The 27166-nt window shown below is 37.9% G+C and overlaps 2 protein-coding genes across 16 annotated transcripts in view; both read left to right on the forward strand.

Annotated features, from left to right (window-relative positions):
• unc13bb (unc-13 homolog Bb (C. elegans)) overlaps positions 1–7086 on the forward strand; it is a 65168-nt gene extending 58082 nt beyond the window's left edge. For 9 of the 11 annotated variants that reach the window (XM_085279127.1, XM_085279133.1, XM_085279130.1 and 6 more), the window contains 15 exons: positions 83–106; positions 261–314; positions 633–647; positions 834–854; positions 971–997; positions 1965–2053; positions 2147–2293; positions 2592–2715; positions 2806–2859; positions 3008–3085; positions 3296–3443; positions 3663–3719; positions 3955–4047; positions 4154–4313; positions 4632–7086. In XM_085279127.1, the coding sequence (XP_085135253.1) occupies positions 83–106; positions 261–314; positions 633–647; positions 834–854; positions 971–997; positions 1965–2053; positions 2147–2293; positions 2592–2715; positions 2806–2859; positions 3008–3085; positions 3296–3443; positions 3663–3719; positions 3955–4047; positions 4154–4313; positions 4632–4917 (1377 nt within the window). In that variant the 3' untranslated portion in view covers positions 4918–7086. The remainder of the gene's footprint in view (positions 1–82; positions 107–260; positions 315–632; positions 648–833; positions 855–970; positions 998–1964; positions 2054–2146; positions 2294–2591; positions 2716–2805; positions 2860–3007; positions 3086–3295; positions 3444–3662; positions 3720–3954; positions 4048–4153; positions 4314–4631) is intronic. The other 2 variants (XM_085279135.1, XM_085279137.1) reach the window with 2 other exon arrangements.
• Positions 7087–8696: 1610 nt separating this feature from the next.
• Positions 8697–26822, forward strand: LOC146570602 (phospholipid-transporting ATPase ID-like). 5 transcript variants are annotated; one of them, XM_085279142.1, is made up of 29 exons: positions 8697–9171; positions 9247–9307; positions 10014–10098; positions 10326–10384; positions 10783–10896; positions 11269–11367; positions 11485–11546; positions 11657–11729; positions 11825–11895; positions 11981–12063; positions 12819–12977; positions 13144–13232; positions 13383–13576; positions 13688–13896; positions 13997–14040; positions 14120–14285; positions 14484–14672; positions 14790–14905; positions 15015–15179; positions 16018–16129; positions 16217–16322; positions 20606–20756; positions 21018–21201; positions 21325–21548; positions 21744–21827; positions 21947–22192; positions 23069–23207; positions 23493–23623; positions 23763–26822. In XM_085279142.1, exons 3-29 carry the CDS (start codon positions 10044–10046, stop codon positions 24024–24026), a joined length of 3588 nt encoding a protein of 1195 aa, XP_085135268.1. In that variant the 5' UTR covers positions 8697–9171; positions 9247–9307; positions 10014–10043; the 3' UTR covers positions 24027–26822. The 5 variants fall into 5 exon arrangements, with proteins under 5 accessions (XP_085135268.1, XP_085135269.1, XP_085135266.1 ...); XM_085279143.1 differs by having other exon boundaries at positions 8697–9056; XM_085279140.1 differs by having other exon boundaries at positions 8697–9307.
• The last annotated feature ends 344 nt before the right edge of the window (positions 26823–27166 follow it).

Consider the following 27166-nt stretch of genomic DNA (forward strand, 5'->3'; position numbering starts at 1 on the left):
GTGAACTTCTGTAATTATGGAAAATCTATTTCTTTGCACAGAGTAAAGTCAAAGTCATGTCTTTTGTTTTCTCTTTTTCTAGCTCAACTCTACATTAGAATGGGAGGCAAGTCCAATGTATATGTATACATGTTTACATGCCTGCATATACTCACTTGGAAGAAAAGTCTTTTTTTTCTTTTTTCTTTTTTTAATATGGTGTGGCGGGTAATGATGAGCCTTACATATTTTGTGTGTTGTCTTTTAACCACCACTCATAGTTTGAGGAGAGTGAGGAAGAGGAAGAGGAAATAAGGGAGAAAATAGAGGCTGAGGTTTGTTGCAGTCCAGAATAGTTTTAACTTCATTCACTTTCAAGTCATTCTTGTGCTCCTATTCCCCCATTGTACTGTGCCTACTCCCAGCAACGGCAGTCATAATCAGTCCTACTGCAACAACAGTTCCTTGTGTTGATCATAGTGGAGTTGATTGAGTTTGTGTCATCAGTTGGGGTGGGAATCTTCCAGTGGCATTTTCCCTGGTTCTCTGCAAACCTGCTCTTATTCCCTGTTAAAGCATTTCGGAGTCTTCTGCTATTGCTTTCCTTTAATTCTTGTTTTTTCTTTGCAATTTCCCCTTTTTTAATGCAATAGTCTGACATGGAGAAGGTGGGTATCAATATCACACACTTTTTCACTTTGAAAAACTTTCAGTATTTATAGTTGAATTTAAATTTTTATACATATTATTTGCCTGGTTGAAAAAGGGGGGGGGAAAAAAAGTTTTTTGACCATTTTTTTAAAACTTTTGTTTATCTCTAATAAAAAACAAACAAACATTCCCATCACACAAAGATGGATGCACCAGTAGAAAAGGTAGGCAATCCTTTTTTCCACAACACCTTGTGGAATCAACCTCTTGTAGTTTCCCAGGTATTATAAATTATTCCGTTATTAACCGTGGTTATCTTCACCTTTCTGTGCCAATGTAGACTGAAAATGCATTTGAAGACAAAAAGGTGAGTGTAGGTACACAGACACATCCATTGTGAATATTTCCATACACGCCAAAAGCTGGAAAAAAAAATGCAGCATATGCAGCATCAATTCATTCCTAGCGCCTTTCCTTCCCTGCAGCCTCTCATCACGGTGCTTAGCACAACCCTCTGTTTATTCTCACTAATGGTGCTACCTAACCCTGACAAGCCATGAATCAAAAGGCCATTGAATCATTGACTTAATGAGCCACACCATGGCTTCATCCATATGGCTTAGCTCCCCTCCAGGCAGTGCTAATTTAGATGATGCCTCAGTTATACCTGAGTCAGATATACTTGAGTTACAGTAATTCAAGAATTTTTTCCCTACTTTTTCCCTTCAGCCTGTCCTTGTAAGTCTTATTGCTTGCAATACATCTACTACATTTTTTTTTTTTTTTTGGGGGGGGGGGGGTGTAAATGTTCCACCTCTGGAAAGTTGAAGACTGCTGTGAAAAAAGTGTGATTGCTCTGATGTATGCGTGTGTAATTTCTTTTTCAAGGGTGTCTGATATTGAAATTACTGTGCTGCAGGAGGATGGAATACAGACATTTTACAACTTGAAAAAAGCTGCATAACACCCACAAGCTATTCAGGTTTCCATGAAAATCTTAAAATCGTGCTGCCATTCACTGCTTCTTGGCTTTTACTGTGAAGTGCAGCTTTTAGAGGTTCAAAGGTAATTTGTGCTATTTTGGCCCAAAGTTGCAAATGTCAGATTGAAACTCTTATATGAACTGCTGGTTGATGGTTCCAGGAATTCCATTCACTGGAAAACCTGGCACCTCCATTCTACATTCAGTTGAATATGCTTGATTTTCAAAGTTTCAAAAACTTTTTTCTGCCAAAATATTTCAGAGCTCTTCTTATACCATATGCGCAACACAAAAGCCTCAGTCAAAATGATTCATTATCCCTCCTGGGCATGATGTCTTTGCTTGTCTTTAGATGGACACAGAGGCTTGTGACTTGCTGAATGACCTGCAGGTGAGGCTGAACAATGTGCTGGATGATCTAAGTAGAACCTTTGGGAACAGGTATGTACATTGTACTGGTGTGTATACAACTGTGAAAGCTAACACACATTTGTGCTGATTGATAATGTATTTATTTATTTATTTTAATTCCAGTTTCCAGACTCGCATCAGCGAGTGTATGCGACAAATGGCATCTTTGCTATACCAGATCAAAGGACCAGTCAATGCCAACAACAAAAACCAGGTGGAGGCTGACTCTGACAACATGCTACGGCCACTCATGGACTTCCTGGATGGAAAGTGAGTAGTTGTTTTAGCCAAACTACGGTGTTTTCTGTTTATTCATTGAATTGTCCTGTAGTCTAATTTTTTTTTTTTTTTGCTGAGATAATTTGGTGATTAATTAATTTGGTAAAATGTTTTTTCAGAGCAAAAAAGACGTTTTTGCAACTGCAAAACTGTTAATTGTGCATTTTTGCTAAAAGACATATTTTTTTCCATTCATGAATGACTTCTCAGTATTGTTTATATGTTTAAAAGGAATAATACAAGCACTTGTGAGAGTATGTTTACAACGTCTATGTGTGTGTTCTTGCAGACTGACACTGTTTGCTACTGTGTGTGAGAAGACTGTATTGAAGCGTGTGCTCAAGGAGCTATGGAGGATTGTAATGACCAGCCTGGAGAAGACTATTGTCCTGCCACAGGGCAATGATACCTTTGTGAGTCAGCATTGACTTTGCCTATTTCTAATATTACAAAATTATTAACTTTTTTCATACATAAAATTTTTTTTAAAAATTATATTCCAGGGAGCACAGATTCTCTCAGCTGCAAAAGAACTGGGTCAGCTCTCCAAACTCAAGGTATCATATTGCCTCCACATATCTGAACAATAAGTGTCCTCAAATGGGCTTCGGTGTTACCCTAATTTAAAGAAGTGTCCACAAAATGTGCTTACTAAGAGTGTAAGTATTTTTATTTCACCTTTTTGCTCACCATTTGGCTGTGTAGGATCACATGGCAGGGGAGGCTAAAAGCCTGTCCCCCAGGCAGTGTGCTGTCATGGATGTGGCACTGGACACAATTAAGGTCAGTTTGTACTCTGGGTTTTGGTTTCATTAGGATGCTGTCTCAGATTAGCTTCATCTGCTATTTATATCTGCTATTTATTCATTAATTCATTACTAAACTTTTTATTTTGCTGTAAAAGATGTCAGAATATTATGAAACAAAATATTGGATGCTTGCAGCTGTGCATCTAAATATTTATGACCTAACTCACCCTGTGTCTCTTTGCAGCAATATTTCCATGCAGGAGGGAATGGGCTGAAGAAGGCCTTCCTAGAGAAGAGTCCTGAGCTGTCCTCACTCCGCCACGCTCTGTCCCTCTATACTCAGACAACAGACACACTCATCAAGACGTTTGTGACCACACAACAAGCACAAGGTAACTGATAAAAGTATCTAATAGTAAAAAGGTACAGAAGGAAAGCCTTACCAAAGATAAACCAGCAGAGGGTGCTATGTGCTCATGATTAGAAAGGTCCTTTCACCAATTGCTCCATTTTCTTTTTCTTTTCTTTTTTTTTTATGTGTTGTTGATGCTGGAACTTGTTGATGTATCATTGCTGTCTTCTCTTTATCTCCTGTGCTGCCTCTGTGCCAGTGCACAATGGAAAGGGTATTAGGTTAACTCCCAATGAAAAAATACAACCCAGCAGGGGTAGGTTTCATTGAAATCAACTGCCAACCTCCCTTTCTTCCCCACACAGTCTCCTTTTGCACAATTTGGTTTTGTCATTCTGTTGGTAGGTCATTCCTTACCCATCCTCTGCATCTGCATTTCCCTTCCATCCTGACCCTGCGTTATTACTTGGTTTTCTTTTCTTTTCTGTATTTTGCCTACATGTGGTCACATGTAAACTTACTTAACGTGTGTGTGTTTTCATGAAAATTAGGATCAGGTGTGGACAAACCAATTGGAGAGGTGTGTATCCACATTGAGCTTTATACTCATCCAAAGAGTGGAGAGAGGAAAGTTACTGTTAAAGGTCAGTCTGAGTTTTTTTTTTTAAAGTGATGTAAAAAATGTGGCATTTTAAGCAACATTTGCTCTTCAGCTGACAACATTATCATGTTGCGCATTTATTACTACAGTTGTGGGGGCCAGTGACTTAAAATGGCAGACGTCTGGCATGTTCAGACCCTTTGTGGAGATCACCATGATCGGTCCTCACCTCAGTGACAAGAAACGGAAGTTCCAGACCAAGTCCAAGAACAACAGCTGGTCTCCCAAGTTCAATGAAACCTTCCATTTGTAAGTCCATTTGGGTTTTTTTTCCTCCAGATTTTGCAGTTTATGAAAAAATAAGCAAAACAGAAAAACTTGGAAAGACTAATTTTGGCTGCAGCTCATATGTAATTCAAATCTATATGTAAAATGTATATGTCCATTCGGGGATTTGCACAACAATATTTTGATTGATTTCCACTAGAAAAGTAAATATAAAATCATGTCAGTGGGTCATTGATGTTGAGACACTACCTGAAAGTCTTTTGCAGCTTTAAGCTGACAGATACACCATTAAGCTGTTGGAGAACTCAAAGCACGTAACGCTCTGTTCTCTCTTCACAGTGTTCTGGGTAACCAAGATGGCTTTGAGTGCTATGAGTTGCAAGCATGCGTCAAAGATTACTGTTTTGGTCGTGCCGACCGGGTGGTGGGTTTGGTCGTGCTGCAATTAAGAGACATCATGGAGAAAGGCAACTGCGCCTGCTGGTGCCCCCTTGGACAGCGTATATACATGGACGACACAGGCCTCACTGCCTTGCGAATCCTGTCTCAAAGGTCCAATGATGATGTGGCCAAGGAATTTGTGAGGTTGAAGTCAGAAACTCGATCAGCAGAGGAGGGCAGATGAGGATATCCGGAGAACAAGACGGAAAACAAAAGGATGGAAAATCCTCTCCGAGTTTTATTGTAGATGAACATGTGGACTCTTTCTTGGACCTGTGATGTGTCTTAGCTGCTGTTGACTGTTTGGTAGTGGGTTGCCATTTCTCTTACATCACTGCTATGTTCTCACCTTGGTTTTTTTTTTTGTTTGTTTGTTTGTTTGTTTTTTGACCAACAGTCACTTTGCAGTGTTCCTCAAACATCCATATTATTTGCTTTTCAGCAAACAGCCACATAAATGCTGGCTCACTCAAGCTTCACACTCAACAGCTGTTTCACAGGTTAGTGACCACTTACTCAGCTATTTAACCTTATTTGTAGCTCCTTTGTCATCAGCCGGAGCGGCACGGTGAGCATGTCATAGCCTCAAGGGAACAGATGATGCCAGGTCCTGTTGAAGGGCCAAACAAATCTCTGCACTTCCCTGGTGCAGAGATTGTGCAATAACCCCACCTCACCCCAAACTGTGGCCAAGTGTTTTATGCCTTACACTCTGCAAACTGTGAATGTGTGAAGTAGGCTTTTAAAAACCATATTCTCTATCTCCTTGGGTGATGGTTTGGGTAAATGTGAAAATACTATGTTTTATCTTATAAAGGAGTGTTTTGTTTGATGAATGAACGAGCACTAGCTAGGACACAATCCTGGTCAAGTACTGACATACTTTGTGAAATGAAGGTACTTAAAGTAACAAACCTTAATTTTGCTAATTTCACAGATCAATTTGAAGGATTAATTGGTTTAATGTGTGCCTTGCCATGTGAAGTTTCCAGCCCTATTTCCCTGGGAAAAGGAATAGCTAGATATAAAACCTGAGGGAATAAAAATCAGTAACAATAAGGTTTAACTAAAATCCTCATGAAAATTCACTGTGGAAGTTTAACAAGAGTGCTATTTGAGCCATCTTTATTTAGCTCATGTAGCCTAGTATAACCATGATGGTGTAACCATTTTATTTATTTATTTTATACGTATTTATTTTTGTGTTTCAAAACTTGTGATGGAATTATTGTTTACCACCAAAAATGGACGTATTTACCACGACAGTGTCAAATGATTTGCACAGTGGTTGGTCTAAGCTGCTGATGTAGCCTAAATTGGGCCTGAATTGCAGCTTCATAACAAGTTGAAATACACACCCTCAAACTAAAAGTGACAAGCAAGTGCTTGTCATGCAATTAATAACCAAGGTAACCATGTGTGTCCTTGATTTAAGAGATAATTGTCTTGTTGAATTATTCATTTAGAAATAGTAGATGTTGAACTTTCTTCCAAAAAATAAAATCTGCATATCTGGACAAATATTTAAAGTTTACATATATAATTCTGTCCTGTTTTCTTCTACTCTTTGGAGTGGCCTTACTTTGATGAAAAGATAATAAATAAAGAAAAGTAATCTTTTTTTGCTTTGTTTTTGTTTTCTTTTTTTAATTGCTTTTTTTTAAAAGCCCTTGTATTTCCTTTGGCTTACAGCAATGATGACTAGCTACTTCTTTGCCCATAAAAATGTTCATTGTCCAGTTTTCCAAGTGATTTTCCATATCATTTTATTGGGTATATTTATCTGGGTTAGGTTTTCTTTTTAATGTGTTATAGTTAGTGTTACTTTATTCTTTCTGATGTTATAAAAGCTTTCCTTGGTCCTCCTTATTAGTTTACGATGGGTTTTTTTTTTCAGTTGTGTGGACTGAAGTGATGTGCGTCAGTGTTGTGATGTAATGGAAAATGTGAATGTTAGACTTAATGAAAAATTATTATTGCTCTATTATAAAACCCTCAGTGCGTGCACATTGTGAAACTGGTCACAACCACAACTCAATGCTCCTCTTTGTTACAGTGTATTAACCCCTGTGAATAATTAACGTTATTGGTTTAAGAGGGTCAATGTTTCACAGCCATTCTCTAAGCTACATGTTCCTTGTGCCAAGTTGCTACTGTTTATTTTTGATCACTTTTTTTGTGTTTTCAAAATTTTTAAACCCCTATGCTATCACTAAATCACTGCTGTAGTTATCAAGTACAGTATGTAAAACACTGTACTTCATTATTTGTGTAATCTTTGTCATTATTGTAAACTGTTGTTGCCATCTAAACATTCCAAATAATGAATTTTGTATAAAATATTTAATAAGTATTTATAAATCTTCTTGCCTGCTCTTTCTCCCACTACAATATGATAGCTTTTTCATTTCACCCAGTGGGTTATAAGAATGCAAATTCTTTATTTTCATTACCACAAACACAGTTGCATTCACTTTTATTGTTTGACGATAGGATTGCAAGATATAAATAAATAAAGATGATGCCCAGATGATTGTTTAAATCATCTGGGCGCACTGGCCCTTTTTCTTGAACTGATGCTGAACTCAGAGAAATAACACCCATCTCTTAATATAGTTTTGGCTTTGGGTTGTACAGCTGTGGTCGGTGGTTTTCGTGCACTCATCATGGGCATGAATGTCATAGTAATTTGGTGCTTTTAATGATTGATTTCCATGGTAGATTGTGCAGCATGCCTTATCTGATAGCCCTTTGTTGGTGTTGCTCCTGCATCATCATTATCATCATCATCATCATCACCACAAAGTCCAGCCTGTTTACCTATTGACTCATTATTGGTCATATTCAACTACAAACGATAGTTTCACTTTGCTAGCATAAAAAGGATTTGTTCGGCATTGCTCAGTGGATTGATTGGAACTCAGAATGACAACTGTAGATTTACAAGTTGGCAAGGTCTTTCTAAAGAAATGCAGAATGCAAGATTATCACTTCAAACATTTGTAAATACAGGTTATTCAAATGTGTCACCACCAAAGGTTTCTTTCAGAAGACAGCGTGACAAACTTGGACACAATTGGGTGTTCCAACAGGACGATGATCCCAAACACACATTAACATTTAATGTTTAACTAAGTTTAATGGCATTATGTTTCTGGACTAGTCTTCCCAAAACTCCAACCTTATTCCTGGTGAGAATGACTACAAGTCAGGTCCATGCCAGGAAGCCAACCAATTTTGACAAGAGTGCTCAAAAATTCACCCAGAATTTTCTCAGAAGCTTGTTGTTACCAAAAACATCTAGTCAAGATACAAGTTCATAAGGGATACTTACCCAGGGATTATCAGGGGTGTATGTATATACTTGAGCCTTTATGTATACTTTGGCCCTGTGTGGATTAGAGAAAACCCTAAGTAAAACTCAACTCATGCACCCAATTCTTCTTTTTTAAGTTAATAAAGATCTATATTGTACATTCATTCCACCCTGGGGGAAGAAATCTAAGAAATCATTACAAGTATGTGTTATCACAAAAAACTGTATTAATGTCTTATCGCAAACATGCCACAGAAATGTAACATTTTGTTAACATCCATGTGCATTTGTAAAGATTCACTTCTGGCAGCGTGTTTTGACCATTTAGAAACCTAATACGCTTGCATGTCCTCTCATATCAAATGTGCTTTCATTCATCCAGTTTGTTGTTACCAATCAGAGAGCATGCACACACACAACCACACTAAGTAAGAGGGTCATGTTGAGGTCCCCTGGATCTACATATCAGGCATGAAGTCAACCTATTTCAAGCTGTAATAACCACTTGGTAGTAAGTAGTTAAATACATAATTATATTTAATTTATATTAAAAGCAGCCTACTAGGGTTTTCTTATGGTCACAAAGAGGTAAAATTAACTGAATTTAAGAAGCTAAAACTGAACAACTGTTCAGTCTGAACAGTGTGCAGCCACTGCAGGTTGTGTTACATACATGATTATGATAACATTCCCTCTGATTAGCTGAAGCACTTCACCTTTGCTGTTGTTTTACTGCCTGTTCTGTCCTGCACCTACTCAAAATCCAAGTCCAAAGATCACTGTGCTGTTTACACAAGCTCTGAGCTGTTAGGTGCAGGGGATCCCTGGTCTTCCTGTATGAACCTGAAACTTCTGGTGTAGGTGCGACTACAATGCTTCACCTGTTGTTCCTGTTGTCTTTTATCCTGGTGGAGGCCTCAGTTGAACTTCCTTTCTCTGTTTGGGACTAAACTGACACTTGGCTTTCCAGGCAATAGACAAAGGCCGGGATTTGCTTTATCAAAGACGTAAGTAAAAGGAGGGTTAAAATCTTTATCTTTTTCACTGTCTTCTTTATTCAAACACATTTATCTGTGTGCGAGGAGGACCCAGGGGACAAGAGAAGTTATATTGTTGTTTCAGGTATGTGACTAAGTTTCATTTGTTTTCAAACTCAGAAAATTATGATGCTATGATTTTTTTTTTTTTTTTTGTCAGGAACCATCTCAGAATCTGAACCCTTTAAACCTGACATCATTCAGACTGATCTAATATTTTTGTGAGTGCAAGAAGAAGGATCAGTTGAAACATGCCAACGAATGAGTTGTTGCTTCCGCAGATTTTGTTTTTCCTTCTTAAGAAATTAGGTATCAATTGAAAAGTTAGGTAGTTAATTACTTTTTGTGCTGTTATGCATTTCATTGTCAACATTTTGTATTCTTTATGTCCCACTGATAAACATTTTTCCAGTAAAATTCTATAAAATTACAACACCTGCATATTATTATTGGTAGATTACTGGGCAAGTCAAATGGTCAAGGGTACATCTTTATCTTAATCTGTGTAGTAAGGGATTATTGCACCTTATGTTTAACTACAGTACCAAGAGTTTAAAAGGCCTCTGTATCTTTACAGCTTTGGAGCAAAGATAAATTGTGGGGAGGGGTGGAAATCTTGTCAAGTATGTGAATGTTATATGTCTGCCTATAGCTGGAGAGATATTTTTGGCTTTGTGAAAGCTCAGGATTATTATTTTTGGGATGTTTTGTCTTTCCCTCATCGCCATTTTAAAAGGTGTGCTGTACATATTAAATAGTTCCACCTTTTCTCTATTAATTTTTAAACATTAGATCGCAGTTCTAAACAAACATGACCTTCCAGGAATTAACTGGTTCCCTCTCACTTTTGCCTCACCTTTTGATATAGAAACCCATTTGGTTTGAAATGACTCACTAATTAGAACTGAAAAGTGGACTTTTTTCCAGGTTATAAAACATGGAGAACCTGAGTTAAAGATGGGAACTGTGCTGTCATACTTTGGACAGTTGTGCGGACATAGAAATAAGGAAGGTGAGATTAGATGCACGTAAACTTTGCTCTACTTTACTGCATTGTTCAGTTACTTTATGGCTGTCACAGTTTTAGTTTTATTTATTTTTGTGACATGCAGTGCACATTTCAGCTTTCAGCTCTGAAATGTTTGCAAAACTTAAATTTGAGTTTGTCTTTCCTCAGTACTGCTGTAACATACAGTAGCATAAACTCTCTCCTGCTCTGACTGCTTTACTCTCTCACAGAGAAGGAGAGATGCTTGCGGGCTAATGACAGCACTTTCAACCTATCTTTCCGCTATGCTGTAAGTATATAGACAAATGTTATCATGCCTATTCAGCAGATGACAAGAGAAGCTTTGGACACACCCTCAGCTCAATGCTTTGCTTGTTTGGATTTGATTACTCAACAACAACAAATGTCAAGTGTCACAAAGACAACTCTTTGCATTTACCACTCAATGAACATAAAGTTGTGTATATTTGCATGTTATGACTGAGATACAAAGCATCAGTTGTACATAAATTGTAGCTAAATAATAAAAAGTTTTGTTGAATAAATCTGAGTTGTAGGCAATTATTAGTGAAATCCTAGAAATCTTAGGATTTTTACTGTACCTTGTTGCTGTGTTACATGACTGATGTCAGTTGTTAAACTGACATCAGTCATGTAACTTTCCTCTGTCGATTTCTTTAACTTCAGAACAATGCCATCAAGACCTCCAAATACAACATCTTCACCTTCCTGCCACTTAATCTTTTTGAGCAGTTCAGGAGGCTCGCTAATGCCTACTTCCTCTTCCTGCTCATCCTTCAGGTAGACATGTTGTCAGAATGAATTGCATGCTTAAAAATAGTTATTTTATGCTGCAGATAGTTATGTGAATGCAAACACTAGCTTATAAAACAATCAGAGTTCAAACTCCACATTGAACACCATCTTTTTAAAATGTAATTTGATTTTAAAATTAGAAATGACACATATTTTCCTTCTTTATCAAATTATTTTTTTCAACACATTATTTAATGTAAACCATACACTGAAATGAGCTTTAAGGCTTTCAGTTTTCAGATTCTTAAAAGCTCAATTATCAATGTATTAAAACAGCATATGTAACTGTATGTGTGTGTGTGTGTGTGTGTGTGTGTGTGTGTGTGTGTGTGTGTGTGTGTGTGTGTGTGTTGACAGTTGATCCCACAAATCTCCTCTCTGCCATGGTTCACCACAGCTGTCCCTTTGATATTGGTGCTGTCTATAACAGGAGTCAAAGATGCCAGTGACGATATAGTACGTTGAAATTGTTATTAGCAATAGAGAGATCCTGCTCATTATGAAAACCAAAAATAAGGAACTAATATCAGATTTGGAAGCAAACAGTATCTTTTTCTTGTGTCAACTGAGCAGAACAGACACAAATGTGACGGACAAGTCAATAACCGGAAGGTGGACGTCCTCACGGATGGCCAGTAAGTCTTTGGAAACCCAAATGAAAAAGAAAAGAATACCTTTTGTATGAAGAATTATGCTGTTTTGGATTCATTTCTGTGTTGTATGCCTTTGTTCCCTTCCCTGACAGACTCAAAAATGAAAAATGGATGAATGTTCAGGTCGGGAACATAGTCAAACTGGAGAATAATGAGTTTGTCACAGTAAGTTTGGGGAGGCTATAGTAAAGATTTGAAGCAAGTGAAAGAAATTCATTTCAAAAGTAAGTTCCAAACTAAACAGTGCTTTTATTTCTTAGGCAGACCTTCTGTTGCTGTCTAGCAGTGAGCCCCTTAATTTAGTTTATGTGGAAACAGCTGAACTAGATGGGTAAGTGTGCTGTACTGTGGTGTTTGTATGCTAGGTTGACAACTAATGTCTAACACTGTCTTGGATTTTCCTTGGTCTCCCCCAGAGAAACCAATCTGAAGGTGAAACAGGCTCTGACTATAACTGGAGAGCTGGGAGACAACATTGAGGCACTCGCTGCCTTTAATGGTGAGAATCTCAATGAAACAACACACAGTCTGATTTTCAAAAGTGAAACCTGGTTCTGTCATTGGGAAATGTCAGAGGGGAGAAAAACAAACAGAGTGTTTAAGCTTCTACTGAGTGATTACATTTTCTCACATCTGTGTAGGTTTTCAGTCATCCAGGTCATGGTAGTCTAAGAATCTTGGAAAGAAAGCGACTGGGCTTCTTTACGTTTCTTGAAACTTAAGACGTCCAGTCGCTTTCTTTCCATGCATATCCTCATGTATTGCTTTTCTCTACCAATGTAAAAAGCAGATCCTGGGTTTTATTTATTTGTTGTTTGTTTGTTGCTCACTTGAATAGATCTGTTTACATACACTAGCCACTTCATTAGGTACACCTGCACACCTGCTAATTAATCTAATCAGCAAATCATTTTAACATGTGGACAGGGTTAAAATGATCTGCAGAAGTTCAAACTGGCTATCAAATTAGGTAGAATGTAGATTAAAGGGACTTTGAACGTCACATGGTTGCTGGCGCCAGATGAGTCTGAGTATTTCAGAAATTGATGACCTGCTGGGATTAACCCACATCTGTAAGGTTTCCAGAGAATGGTCCACAAAAGAGAAGACATCCAGTGAGCAGCCGTTCTCTAGGTGAAAATCCCTTGTTGATACCAGAGGTCGGAGGAGACTACACAGACTGCTTCAAGCTGTCCTCTAACTATCCTGTGAACTGTTTAGAATTATTTGCTGACACTGATTTCTGTTTCTCAGGTGAAGTGCGATGTGAACCTCCCAATAACCGTCTAGACAAGTTCAAAGGGACTCTGACTTTGAACGGAGAAAGATATGCCTTGAACAACGACAAAGTGCTGCTCAGAGGCTGTACTCTCAGGAACACTGAGTGGTGCTTCGGTCTGGTCATCTTTGGAGGTACACTGTGCACTGCAACTGTGTACAACTTGAGTGATTCTTTTTGGTCTAGTTTCTATTGTTTTCTCTGATAATAATGTTTGAAGTTGTACATAAGAGACTAGAGCAGGAAGGAGATGCAGCGAAGGTGTGCAGAAGAAAATCTGACACTAATAATCCTTTCCAGGTCCTGACACTAAACTGATGCAGAACAGCGGGAAGTCAATATTCAAACGGACAAGCATTGATCACCTGATGAATATTCTGGTGTTATGTGTGAGTTTACACAAGCACAAATACAAAGAAAGTCACACAAAGTCTCAGCTTATAGATATAGAACTTAAAGACAGTGATTTGTTTTTCACCTGAGTGACAAGAGTAATATTGTTTGAATAATCAAGAAGTCTGATGTTTTCATTCCATCAGATCTTTGGTTTCCTGGCATCTATGTGCTCCATTTTGACCATTGGCAATGCAATCTGGGAAACAAATGAGGGCTCTGTGTTCACTATGTTTCTTCCTCGTGAACCGGGCATTGATGCTCCTCTCTCATCATTCCTCATCTTCTGGTCTTATGTCATTGTCCTTAACACAGTGGTACCAATTTCACTCTACGTCAGGTAAGTAAAAATGATTAAACCAAAAAACAACCAAAGTTGGTTTGAACACTTGAGACTTGTGCTAATATGTATCACATTTTGAAATTTTACCAATTTGTGCTACATTATTAGCGTGGAGTTCATTCGTCTGGGAAACAGCTTCTTAATAGACTGGGACAGGAAGATGTACTATCCTAAGAATGATACTCCAGCTCAGGCAAGAACCACCACACTCAATGAGGAGCTAGGCCAGATTAAATACATCTTCAGTGACAAGACTGGCACTCTGACACAGAACATCATGACTTTCAACAAGTGCTCCATTAATGGAAAAGCTTACGGTGAGCAGCTTTGCTTTTGTAAAAAGTTGTCACAGAGGCAAATGGAAACATGAACATTGTTTAAATGATTCATTTTACAGTATATTTATCTTATATTCAGGAGACCTCTATGACTTCTCTGGAGAAAGAGTGGAAATTACAGAGGTGAGAGGAAAATGCATGATTGTGTAGCTTATTTAAAGAAAGTATTGATCCAACTTTGTTGTTTTGGCTTTTCTTGCAGAGGACAGAGAGAGTGGACTTCTCCTGGAACAATCTGGCTGATCCAAAGTTCAGCTTTCATGACCACAGTCTGGTGGAGATGGTGAGAAGTGGAAACCCTGAGACTCAGGAGTTCTTCCGCTTGTTATCCCTGTGTCACACTGTTATGCCTGAGGAAAAGAAAGAGGGTGAGGGGTCCCCTAAAAGACATCTTCATTTCATTTACATTTCAGGAGAATTTCGAAATATTCTTGGAGTCTATCTAAAAACTCCAAATTCAGTGCAATAAAAGACATACAGGTACATGGAAATGTGCTCCACCATGCAAATGTTCAAATTTTACCCTTATATGCCAATTAAATTGTCATCTCTGTTTTACCTGGTAGGAGAGCTCAATTATCAGGCTCAGTCACCTGATGAAGGCGCTCTGGTGACTGCTGCAAGAAACTTTGGATTTGTGTTCCGATCACGCACACCAGAAACCATCACAGTAGTAGAGATGGGCAAACAAGTCATCTATGAACTTCTGGCCATTCTGGACTTCAGTAATGTGAGGAAGAGGATGTCAGTGATAGGTGAGATAAGGTGTCAACCATACTTATTTTGGCCATACTTCGTATATTCAGAAGATAGACAATTTCTTTTTCTGCATGCATTACGTCAAACTTTCTAACTTTCCCTGTCACTTCCAGTGCGCAGCCCAGAGGGGAAGCTGACTCTATACTGCAAAGGTGCAGACACCATGATCTTTGAAAGACTGCACCCCTCCTGTAACAAACTGATGGAAGTAACCACTAACCACCTCAATGTGAGTGATCCAAAGCATATAAAAGTAGCTTGAAGCTAAAATCAATGAAATTTTAATATAATTAATGTAATTTAACATTCGACTTCTTTCGATTATCAAACAAAAACAGGAGTATGCAGGTGATGGCCTCCGTACACTTGCTCTGGCATATAAGGACTTAGACAAGACCTACATGATAGATTGGAAACATCGCCAACATGAGGCCAGTGTTGCCATGGAGGGACGTGAAGAAAAACTTGATGAACTTTATGAAGAGATAGAGAAAGATATGATGGTTAGTACATGTGCTGAAAACTTTGTCACATCGCTAGATCATCTGACAGACCAATTTGCTGCTTGATGACCTACTGATAGTTTTCCAGAAATTATACGTACCAGGGATGTCAAGTTAATTTTACATCGGGGGGAAATATAGCCCAATTTCATCTTAAATGGGCTGGACCAGTCAAACTCTGCTTGTCTCCAGTCAATGTTAATAAGTTTAACTATACATTTTACCTTGAGATATCTTACAATAAAAAAAGAAGTTCAATTTCAACACCTCAGATTTTCTTACATGATTGTGGCGGGGTGTGGTTTGCGATACTGCTGCAGGGACGATTGACCCACCTGCGTGGCATCTGCAATCACGCCTAGCCGGCTTAAAAGTTAGGAGTTCTGGTAAATGCTGTTGTTTTTGTGGTAATGTTGAGCTGGCAGCAGGAGAGCTGCAGCTCAGTGTGTGTTTGCACAGCAACTGTGTGAGTGTTAATAAAGTATGCTGAAGATCATGTTCATGCCATCGGGTCTGCCATGGTCATTTACAATGATAAGAAATGCTTCTGTAGTAAATGAAAGAAATCTATCAGCATAAATCTTTGAGCTTAAATTGTAAGACGTGAATGTGTAAAGGTACAGAAGAATTCTGGTGGTTTGTTTTCCCAGAATGTCCTCCAGAATGCCATCCTTTTCATCCTTTTTCCAAAGTTGTTTCCAGATTAAAGTATTTGCCAGGTTGATCCTGGCACCTGGGTTCGTTTGACACCCCAGCTTTAGATTGTGCACTAATGTTACAGCGAAACCAGCATAATTTGTCATAAATGTATAAATCACAACTACATCTGTGGCTTTAGCTGTTGGGAGCGACAGCTGTGGAGGACAAGTTGCAAGATGGTGTACCACAGACCATTGAGCAACTGGCTAAAGCTGACATCAAAATCTGGGTGTTAACTGGAGATAAGCAAGGTCAGTGTCACTTTATGTTTCTTCTTATTTAAGCTTTTTTTGTAGATTTAAGATTTATTGATTGAAAATTATTTTACTGTTCAACAGAGACAGCAGAGAACATTGGCTATTCCTGTAACATACTAAGAGGGGAGATGAAGGATGTCTTTGTTGTCTCAGCCAACACTGCTGAAGGAGTCAAAGAGGAGCTACAGTGAGTCGGTTAGAAACAGATAAGGATCAACTGTCAATCAGAGGCATTTTCATCATACAATTAATGATGCAATTTGTCAGTTTATGAATTTCAGTAAACTTAAATTAACTAGAACAGCACGAACAGGAACTCAACCATTTGAGGCTTGATTCATTAAGTTACTTTTCCTACAGCTGTAAGATAAATTTGTAGCTGTTGTTTTACAATATTTGTTTGTACAGTTTTCTCAGACAGGCATGAACATTTTCACACTTCTCTCTTGTTTCAAGTTCAAACCTTCATAGAAAAATAAGTCCATTATAATAGAATGAAACCGGTGCAAAACGTTTCGTCGACATTGTTGTGTTTGTCGGGGAGAAAATGTACAAACAAACACTACAAATTTGACAAGCTGAACGCATTCTTTACTGTACAGGAGGCACGAGATTGATTGACAGTGGTCTACAGCCAATCAGGATGCACAACACAACGTGCTGTTTAAAGAAACAAACAAACAAAAAAAAAAACAAAAAAAAAAACCACCATGCAAAATTGCACAAAAAAAATCTGCGAAACAGTGAGGCCACGAAAAGTGAACCGCGTTATAGCGAGGGACCACTGTATATCAAAATTTGCTGCTTTACTTAGGGGCAGATCTAGAGAAATTTTCTTAGGGTGGCATGAGGGTGGAAAAGAAATCAAATAGGGTGGCAAAATCAAAGTCTTTTTTTTTCTCCACACACATATGCAGGTGGTTACACATGGTTAAAATGATTTAAATGCAGTAAGTATACATGTTTTTCATATAAATATAGTCTATAACTTAATTAGTGTCTGTATCCCACATAATTAAACACTTTAGTTACATAAAACATGTGAGTTTTGATTCTATGTACTGTATAGCCTGTATAATAAATAAATATGTAGCCCAATAAGTATAAAATCCAGAAATCTACACAACATGGGGCGGTTCATTTATAAACACAAGTCTAACTTAAGTTTCACACTGTTTTTTGTTAGAAAACAATCACATTGTTACAGCTTAAATTACACCAAATGTCAGAAATCTGCGCTGTCATAAACAAAAATTTAAACCTAATTTTCCATGATTTGTTGGATTAACACACTGAGGTCTGAAATACAACCGGTCATTTTTGAGTCCTTTTGAGTTTACATTTGTATTTCACCCTCAAATTGTTTCATTTTATTTTTTCCCCTTGCCTTGTTTGGTATCAGTCTTTTCAGCTCAACTGAGTTTAGTTGTTTTTTCACTGACGTACTGCATTAGTATTACTGATCTGAAATCACAAAAAGAACTTAAAATCCTAGTGTGGCGGACCACCAGGTGGCTCCACTCACACCCAAGTTGAAGGGAAGTGCTGGGGTGGAGATTTTGGCGCTTACTGTATGTGAAGTTCTGAGAGTCAGTTAATAAAGTTGGAGTGAGACACTGAGACCTCTCCTGTCGTTATTACATACCTCCACACTAGTAGTATTTTTTTACTGTAAAAAAAACACAGATATGTTGAGCAAATTTTTATAACTTGAAATGCAAATATAAATTGTACATTTTATAAACATATACAACTATTTATCTAATAATGCAGCCAATACACCTGCCTTTTTTTTTTCATTTTGTACAACCATTTAAAAATATTACTAAAACTAAAATGAGAGAACAATCAGGTGTCGCAAATTATGTGTGTCAGTAAAAAAAATGTTTTTCCACCAGAAGACAGAGGAGAACAGCACAGGGATAAACCTGCAGGCCTGACAACAGGAGGTGTATCACTCCGCTGGTTTCTACTTAGTGACAGTGTTTACAATGCAATATGCCTTTGTGACATTCATTAGTGCCCTCACTGGCACACAAAACAAAACAACAACTACACAACAGAACAACTACACAAGACAACACAACACACTAACTATACACTCCACACTAAACGTCACAAATCTCCCACATCTAAACTCTCTCTCTCGCACACACTCGCTCGCTCTGTCTCGCTGCCATTACCGTCACTTCCAAAACTTTTCCCTCTCCCTAAACAACCAAAACCCACCTGTTGACTTTTTTTTAAATTGGTCGACATGGTACATTTTTCCACCGACACGAAAGAGGTGGCTTTTTTTTTCTTTCTTTACTGTTTTTGCGCTGTCCTTAGAAAACACTTTAACAAAAACCACATACACATAGAAAAAAACGTGGCTTATATATATTATCATAACTCTGGATTTACTGGGCTGTAATTAAACTTTAAAAACTTTCAATATGGGCTGAAATAGAGACTCAGCGTGGCTGCAGCTTGTTGCTGTGTCTGTTTAAATCAGTCATGTGATTTGGAGGTGCAGCGTGTCCGTGGACCACAGAGGGTTAAAAACACTCACCATCATTCCATTTCCAGAGTGTAACATTCAACCACCTGTGTGAAATCTGAAATTCCCATGGTGTTGTTGAAAATAGTGATGCACGAATCATGAACGAATCGTTCAATACTCGAGAATCACTTCACTGACTCATGAATCATGATTCACATGCCCAACTGACTCACTGACTCATCCCTGTTGCTGTTAGCAAACTAATTTCATTAGTAGAAATATATCTAGCTTATAATTAAAATTGTGGAAAAAAACACAACATCCAGTATCTTAACAAAAATATTTCTGCTCTGAACTGGGTAGCATCGCTCTGCTAACATGCTAACAGCACATTTGAGCTACTCACCCCCTCCTTTACTGTGTGAATCTTAGCGTAAGCGAATCACTCAGCACTCACTAACCCTACGGTGGCCCCTAGAGACAAAGCACGTACAAACTCCAAAACACTTGCAAACTCCAAAGCACATGCAAACTCCAAAGCACATGCAAATTCCAAAACACTTGCAAACTAAAAAACACATGCAAACTCCAAAACACGTACAAACTCCAAAACACGTACAAAATCCAAAACACTTGCAAACTAAAAAACACATGCAAACTCCAAAACACGTACAAACTCCAAAACACGTACAAACTCCAAAACACTTGCAAACTAAAAAACACATGCAAACTCCAAAACACGTACAAACTCCAAAACACTTGCAAAATCCAAAACACTTGCAAACTAAAAAACACGTACAAACTCCAAAACACTTGCAAAATCCAAAACACTTGCAAACTCAAAAACACTTGCAAACTCCAAAACACAACGGAAGTGCTCCAGGACGCTAGGGGCAGTGTTGAGCTCGATTTGCAAAATAAACGGCAAGTTTGTCTGTATGGGACGGTCTAGACTCATTAAAATTCGATTCAGTAAAAAGAATAAATTTTACCATCACTAGTTCAAAATGTGCTCTGGCACAATCGCAAGCATCGCTTGCTAAATCAAGAAAAAAGCCGGTCCTGCTATGGGCTGAACCATTTGTTAATGGTGGAGGGGGGTAACACTATGCAATATATTCAGTTTTAGCATTTATATTCACCGTTGACTGTAACTACGCTCAAAATGTTAATGCTATCTTATTTTAATAAACAACACTGTCATATGCAAAACTGGGGTGGCACTTGGGGTGGCAAGGGATAATTTCATGCTACCCCTCTGTAAATTCTGTATAACTCATCACAACCATTAAAACCAAAGCTCGACATCCATGCCTTACATGGTTGTGGTTACTAGGTTGGGATTGAACATTCCTACCATCATCTATGTTCCTCCACGGTGGGTAGTAATGTGAAAAATTAAGATTGTGGTTACAAGGAATGGGAATAAGCTACTTCTGAAGGGTGTATGGGTTCAGACTTCTTGTTAGGATGCTGTGGGGGAGATTCAGAACAGCTGGCTTGGCAATACCTCCTTGTGCACTTACAAGGGGTAGAAGATGTGGCCATTGTAAGGGAGGTTTTGACATGTCTACTTAGACTACTGTCGCTGATAAGTGCCAAAATGGATGAGTGGTTTGATTGATGACTGAATACAAGTACAGTCAAACCAAAGTCATCCTCAGCGTTGTGCATGTTTGATTGAATTAAAAATAAAATAATAATTGTATAAATGGAAACACAATGTGTGCAAATACAGTCCGTCTCAAAAGGTTGGTTTAGATATTTTTGACACTCTTTTTAATGGAGAAGAGAGGCCACTAAAGGCAAAATGTGTCTAAAATCGGCAATTAAGAGGATAGAAAATATTTTTTAAAATTAAACACTGTTAGCCTGTTAATCTTTAGGCTCATCTTATATCTTCATTGTTGTCTATAAAAAAATATAGTTAACAAATGAATTGTGAACTTTTTATGAGGTCATGTTTTCTGTCCTCATGTTTTCAGGAATGCACGACGAAAAATGTGTCCTGAAGCAGCAGAGGAGCCATCTGTGTTTAAATCTCGAGTAGGCCTGTTTTGGCTTAAAAAGACAGAGACTATGCAGGATGAGAAGGTGGATGGAGATTATGGACTAATTATAAATGGGCACAGTCTGGTAAGATTTTTTTTTCTTTTCTTTTTAGCAATATTACTATTGTCAGCAAATGCTGAAAATCCCCTGCTAGTTGACCTGTAGAGGTCACACTGTGTGATCAGAAAATACATATTGGGGTTTTTTTTTAAAGTCCGATTCTCTTATGTTTCTTAAACTTAGAGATGAATGTAGAAATGAATGGAATTCTCTTGAGGTTTTAAGGTTGCACTACAGAATCTTGACAGATGACCTAACTCCATCAATTCTTTCCTTCATCATCAGGCTTTTGCACTGGAGAAGAACTTGAGGTTGGAGCTGCTGAGGACAGCATGCATGTGTCAGACAGTGATTTGCTGCAGGGTCACTCCTTTGCAGAAGGCCCAAGTGGTTCAGCTGGTCAAGAAATACAAGCAGGCTGTTACTCTTGCTATTGGGGATGGAGCCAATGATGTCAGCATGATAAAGGGTAACCTGTGAAGTCACCAATATACAGAGCTGTATTTTCATTACAACTATCCAGCTGGGAAATATGTAGCTGATATTGTGTATTTTATTGTGTATTTTATTTGCTTCCTTTTCTGCCTGCCAGTTGCTCATATTGGTGTAGGTATCAGTGGGCAGGAAGGCATGCAGGCAGTGCTGTCCAGCGACTATTCCTTTGCCCAGTTCCGTTACCTTCAGCGCCTCCTGCTGGTGCATGGCCGCTGGTCCTACATCCGCATGTGCAAGTTCCTTGGATATTTCTTTTACAAGAACTTCACTTTTACGCTTGTCCAATTCTGGTACGCCTTCTTTTGTGGTTTTTCTGCACAGGTGAGATATATGTATTGTAACTATACTATAATGTAATTTAAGTAGCTTTTGTAATGGGACATAAAGTGTTTATCAATCTCAATGAGAGAAATGCAAAAAAGTTTCAAATGATGCAGGACAAATGAAACAAATAACTTGATTCACATTCACCTTTTCTTTATGTTGTACTTAAATGTTCATTGTGGTTGTTCACAGACTGTTTATGAGGACTGGTTCATCACCTTCTACAATATGGTTTACACAGCTCTTCCAGTCCTTGGCATGTGTCTGTTTGACCAGGTATGTAGATTACAATTAACTATCAGTTTTTGGTTGACTTACATAAACCAGATCTCATACTCAGGTCTCTGTGTCCACTGAGCTTTCTCATCTCTTTCACTAAAACTTGTTTTGTGCAGGATGTAAATGACCGTTGGAGTTTATACCATCCTCAGCTCTACGCTCCAGGCCAGAAGAACCAATACTTCAATAAGAAAGCTTTTGTGAGCTGTGTAATGCACAGCTGCTACAGTTCCTTAATCCTCTTTTTTATTCCATGGGCTTCCATGCATGACACAGTCAGAGATGATGGAAAAGAGATTGCTGACTATCAGTCTTTTGCTTTATTGGCACAGACTTGTCTGCTCATTGTGGTGTACACACAGGTGAGAAACACAGGTCTCGTTACCAGAGGCATGCTTGGAAATGACATATTTATTGTGAAAACATAGAGAATCACAAAACTTTGCCACATTATTTGTCCTCCAGTTTTTTTTCAGTGAACTGCACTGCTTTGAGAAAAAATTGCATTTAACGGTTTTATTTATGCATTTCTATACCATAAATCCATGTGCACTCATTAGATACTTTATTAGGTGCACGCGGTTATTATCACTTTGGGCCTTTTTTGCCTGCAGAACTGCTCATTTTCATTATGGCAAATTTTCAAAAAAAGCCTGAAGTATTGATACAAATGTTGATTCTGACCCTACCATCTAAATGTTACTGAGATTTATGATACCAGGCAATGCTTTTGTTCTTCTGTATGCCATGGTTGCCATGTTGCTTTCCTATCATCTTGAAGCATTTTGTCAATTCTCCTCTGGCATCAACAATCTTTGCCCAGAGAACTGCTGCTCACTGGATGGTTTCTCTTATAGAACTATTCCTTGTAAACCCTAGAGATAATTGTGTGGGAAAATGCCAGTAGATCAGCAATTTCTGAAATACCCAATCTAGCACGCAAAACCACACCACATTCAAAGTAACTTAATTAGCTTTTTACCTCCCTGATGCTTAGTCTAAACTCCAGCAGGTAGTATTGACCACGTGTACATGTTCAAAAGCATTGAGTTCCTGCCATTTGATTGGCTGGTTAATAAACAGTTGAACCGAGGGTACCTAACAAAGAGGCTACTTAGTCTACAGACTAATCTGCTGTAACAGAAACATTTCCATTCTATGTCAGTCTCTAAATTTGAGTTTATGTAAAGAAATAAGTACACAGGACATTAATAATGATAAAAGTAAATACTTTTCAGCTGTGTCTTGACACCTATTACTGGACAGCAGTGAACCATTTTTTTGTGTGGGGAAGCATGGTGGCCTACTTTTCCATCACATTAACCATGTGCAGCAATGGCATGTTTTATATGTTCACGTCTTCTTTCCCCTTCATTGGTAAGTACATTTACTATATTTAGTATGTTTGCCACTTTAATGTTAATTTAATGAAGTTATCAAGTTTTTTTCTATTCTAAAATATTGGTACTTTAAAGGAGACATGAGTACATTAAAACAGGGTTATGCGAACTAGCATTTAGACAAAAAAGGTTAGATTTGTGCTGGCTGTATCCTGGGATTGTGTATTTAAATTTCATCATCCATTTTTGCAGTTTGTGAAGTTACTTTCTTATATACTGTAATACTGTAACATTATGTGATTCTGACATTATTGGATTTCAGGCACAACAAGAAACTCTCTGAACCAGCCTAATGTGTGGCTCACCATATTCCTGACATTCGTTCTCTGTATCCTGCCTGTTGTTGCTTTCCGCTTCATATTTATACAGCTTCGTCCTACCATTAATGATAAGGTAAAAAAACACTTGGGGCAGCATGTAAAAGCATCTTGTCTTCTATTAACCCTTTTGTCTTGTACACCAGAAAGTAGCGTATCCATAGTGAAAAGTCTACATTAAAAAAAAATTAAAATCCCTTGTTTCTTTTTTCTAGGTGAGGTATAAGATGCGTACAGAGGAGTTGCCTGTACCGGCACCTCGTCGCTTACGGAGAAGGCGTAGTACTCGGTCAGGTTACGCCTTCTCTCACTCCCAGGGCTACGGTGATCTAGTAACATCTAGAAAATTCCTGATGAAACGCTCCACCAAGAGAACTCCTCTGTTCACCCAGACAGACTCTTCCATATTTCAAAATCAGCCACAGCACTACCGCACTATTGCTGAGGAAGCTGAGGAGTCACAGGGTCACAGTCCCTAAAACCGAAGCAGACAGGGACTGAAACACAGACAGTATTTTATTTTCCTAACACTGGAGTCAACCTGGCACTGAAGAAAAGATGGTGTCTTATAATGTGTGAATGTTGATATCTCTGTGAAAATGTTGTTTGCCTCAGAATGGTTGTTTTTATTTTTGTACTTATTAAGTACAATTTTCATATTGTGCAACTTGAATTATTACTGGCCAGTTTCTAAAGCACACTTGAAGATTTTGCAAAGATGTTCTACCCTGGTTTTAGTTAATTTCATTACAAATACAATTGGCTTGTGGATTAGGATAAAAAAAGGTAGATGTAGTTTGTTTTGTTTAGTTTTTTCTTAGTTTTGAAATAGGTTTTCAAACTAGATAGCTGAGAAATTACAAATATAGGAAGTTTTATTGATTTTTAATACAAAGTATATACTAAAAAGGTGTGTGTAGGCAGTGATCTTGAATACTGTACTATACATTATATATAGTTTAGTATAGTTTATACACTGTAGTTATTTACATGAGGATTATTATTATACTGTGTTAATAATTTAACATTCAGTCCTTCATGAATGTATAACTTAACCTGGCACCACTACAGTCACATTGTTCACAGCGGACAGCCAGTTATTAGTCTTATCTCTGTAACTGTTTTTTTTTTTTTGCCTTTTCATAACCTTATTTTTAAAAGAGAAAACCAGAATAAAATGTGTTTAAATATTTAGCAAGGAACTGAATTCTGGAAGAGGGGATTGGTATAAAAAGCAGATATCTAATTTTCCAATCCAGGCTTCAAGCAGATGTGGATTATCAGAGGTGGGACCAAGTCATTGTTTTGCAAGTCTCAAGTAAGTCTCAAGTCTTTATCCTCAAGTCTCAAGTCAAGTCTCAAGTAATGTCAGGCAAGTCAGAGTCGAGTCTCAAGTCACTGGTGTAAAAGTCCGAGTCAAGTCACAAGTCTGAAACTTTGAATTTCAAGTCCTTTCGAGTCTTTAAAAAAAAAAAAGAAAAAATAATGTTGCAGTTATGCTAAATGTAAATATTAGACCATGTAATTTTAAAATCTGTGTTTTTCTCAACACATGACAAAATAGTGAACTTAGAAAATATACACAAATTGTGAAATTGCACCTCTTTAAAATGCAGCTCAATTAAACCTAGCTCCAAGAATAATTTTCACCGACAGTTCTGAGATAAGCTGCATGTTATTCTTGGATGCGGTTGTAGGACCGGCTTTAAAATCGCATGACAAAAATATCATACACATTAAAAAAAACTGTATCACCAACGTAGCCTGGACAACATTTGCTAGTTAGATGAAGTCAGCTATCTCATCTTAGCATATTTATATGCATATTTATAATTATACGGTTCTTGGAGTGAGTGCATACACTCATGAAGTTTAGTAACTTCAGGTCACTGCAACAAGCCCAGGTACAGTTTACCGACGGATGGGTGCAGGACCTTGAAACGCACCGTGTAGAACGAAAGACCATCGTACGTATCATAAGTTTACCAGTCTCACAAATCGTCGTCATAAATACACATTCCTTAACCGTTTATTAATAGGACCTTTGAGCTCAATGGTAATTAATTAGCAGTGGAAATAATTTCTGGTAGCATCACAGAAATGTAGCAGTGACAATAATATTGTATGCTGTAATCGTACTGGGCAATTAGTGATACAAAAACCCTGTTTTATCCTGTGAATAAAAGTATGTGTTTTTGTCAATGTACCATAATAACAGAAGCGAAACACAATATTGTGTCAGGACAATTCACTATTTATGCACAACAAATAAAGGAGCATAGCGCGACAATTTCTGTTCAGCGCCAGACTTGCTTGTAACCTATATCACCAATTATGTTAACTACAACAGCAGACTGACCTTCGTGTAAATGCTTGGAGCAGACTAACCTGTGAGCTGGAGGGTTCTGGGACGTTATATTTGATCTTTGAATGGCTGCAATCCAGGCCATCCGTCGCCTCTTTGTTACTTCGGAAACATGGCTCGAACAATTTCTCTTCAACGACGTAATCCGATAACAACCGATCTCTTTACCCGTCGGCTTCCCGTGGCTGTCATGCGACCGGCTATTGCAGTTAATAATACAACAGCTTCTTGACATTTTTGTGTTTCTTTTTATCGCTGTATAACTGATTTTAATTGAAAGCCTGCGTGCGCTAGTACCGCTTGCCACGAGTTCCCAGAATCCTTTGCGGTTCTACCCGTGAATGACGTCACATTTTCAATCTCTATATAATATGCATGTTAAATTTTATATTTGGGGTAAAATATCAAGTCTTTTCAAGTAAACCGGTTCAAGTCCAATTCAAGTCCCAAGTCATTGGTGTAAAAGTCCAAGTCAAGTCACAAGTCTTAGAACATTTTTTCAAGTCAAGTCTAAAGTCATAAAATTAATGACTCGAGTCTGACTCGAGTCCAAGTCATGTGACTCGAGTCCACACCTCTGTGGATTATAGTCAATAACAGTTGTTAAATCATTGGACCATGGTTCAGGATGGCTGTATTAATTTTCTTCATCATGTTAAGACTTTGCTCAGACTCTCTGAGTAATAAATTGCTTTTTCTAGTTCCAGCTGATCATCAGCAGTCAGTTGAGCTGTAATTTATTTGTTTATGGAAAAACACAGTAGTGTATGTGTGAGCTTCCTCTTTGTTGACACTCTACACAGTAAAAGCAGTTAATGACACACAAGGATTGTGAACTCTGAACTCATACACTGTTTTCACACTGTGTTGATTAATAAAGCCCTTCAAAATTGACTCTTTCACTTTGCTGTCTTTTATTGACTTAATCAATCGAGACCAAAACATTTCCGCAGCTGGAGATGTTGAAAATGTTGTTATAGTTCCTGACTGTATCCCTCAACAGGCCAAGGTTTCCTTTCATCGGTTACATGAATTTGACAACAGCTTTATTTCACTAGTTTCTCGACTTTTTGTTGAACTTATTTATTTACTTCTATCTGTCCCATCCTGCTGAATTTACTTATGTGTACTTCAGTCACACACTATGCAATGAATAATTAATTCTGTTTCAAAGACAACATGAACCAAGACAGAAATTCTTTGAAATAAATGTGTGGTTTTATCAACTTATCAGGAAGTGTTGAATCACAAAGC

The sequence above is a fragment of the Mchenga conophoros genome, linkage group LG7 (assembly GCF_057382185.1).
Source record: "Mchenga conophoros isolate Kocher_MC1m ecotype Shallow Benthic linkage group LG7, M_conophoros_male_GT1.1, whole genome shotgun sequence".
NCBI classification, from domain to species: Eukaryota; Metazoa; Chordata; class Actinopteri; order Cichliformes; family Cichlidae; genus Mchenga; species Mchenga conophoros.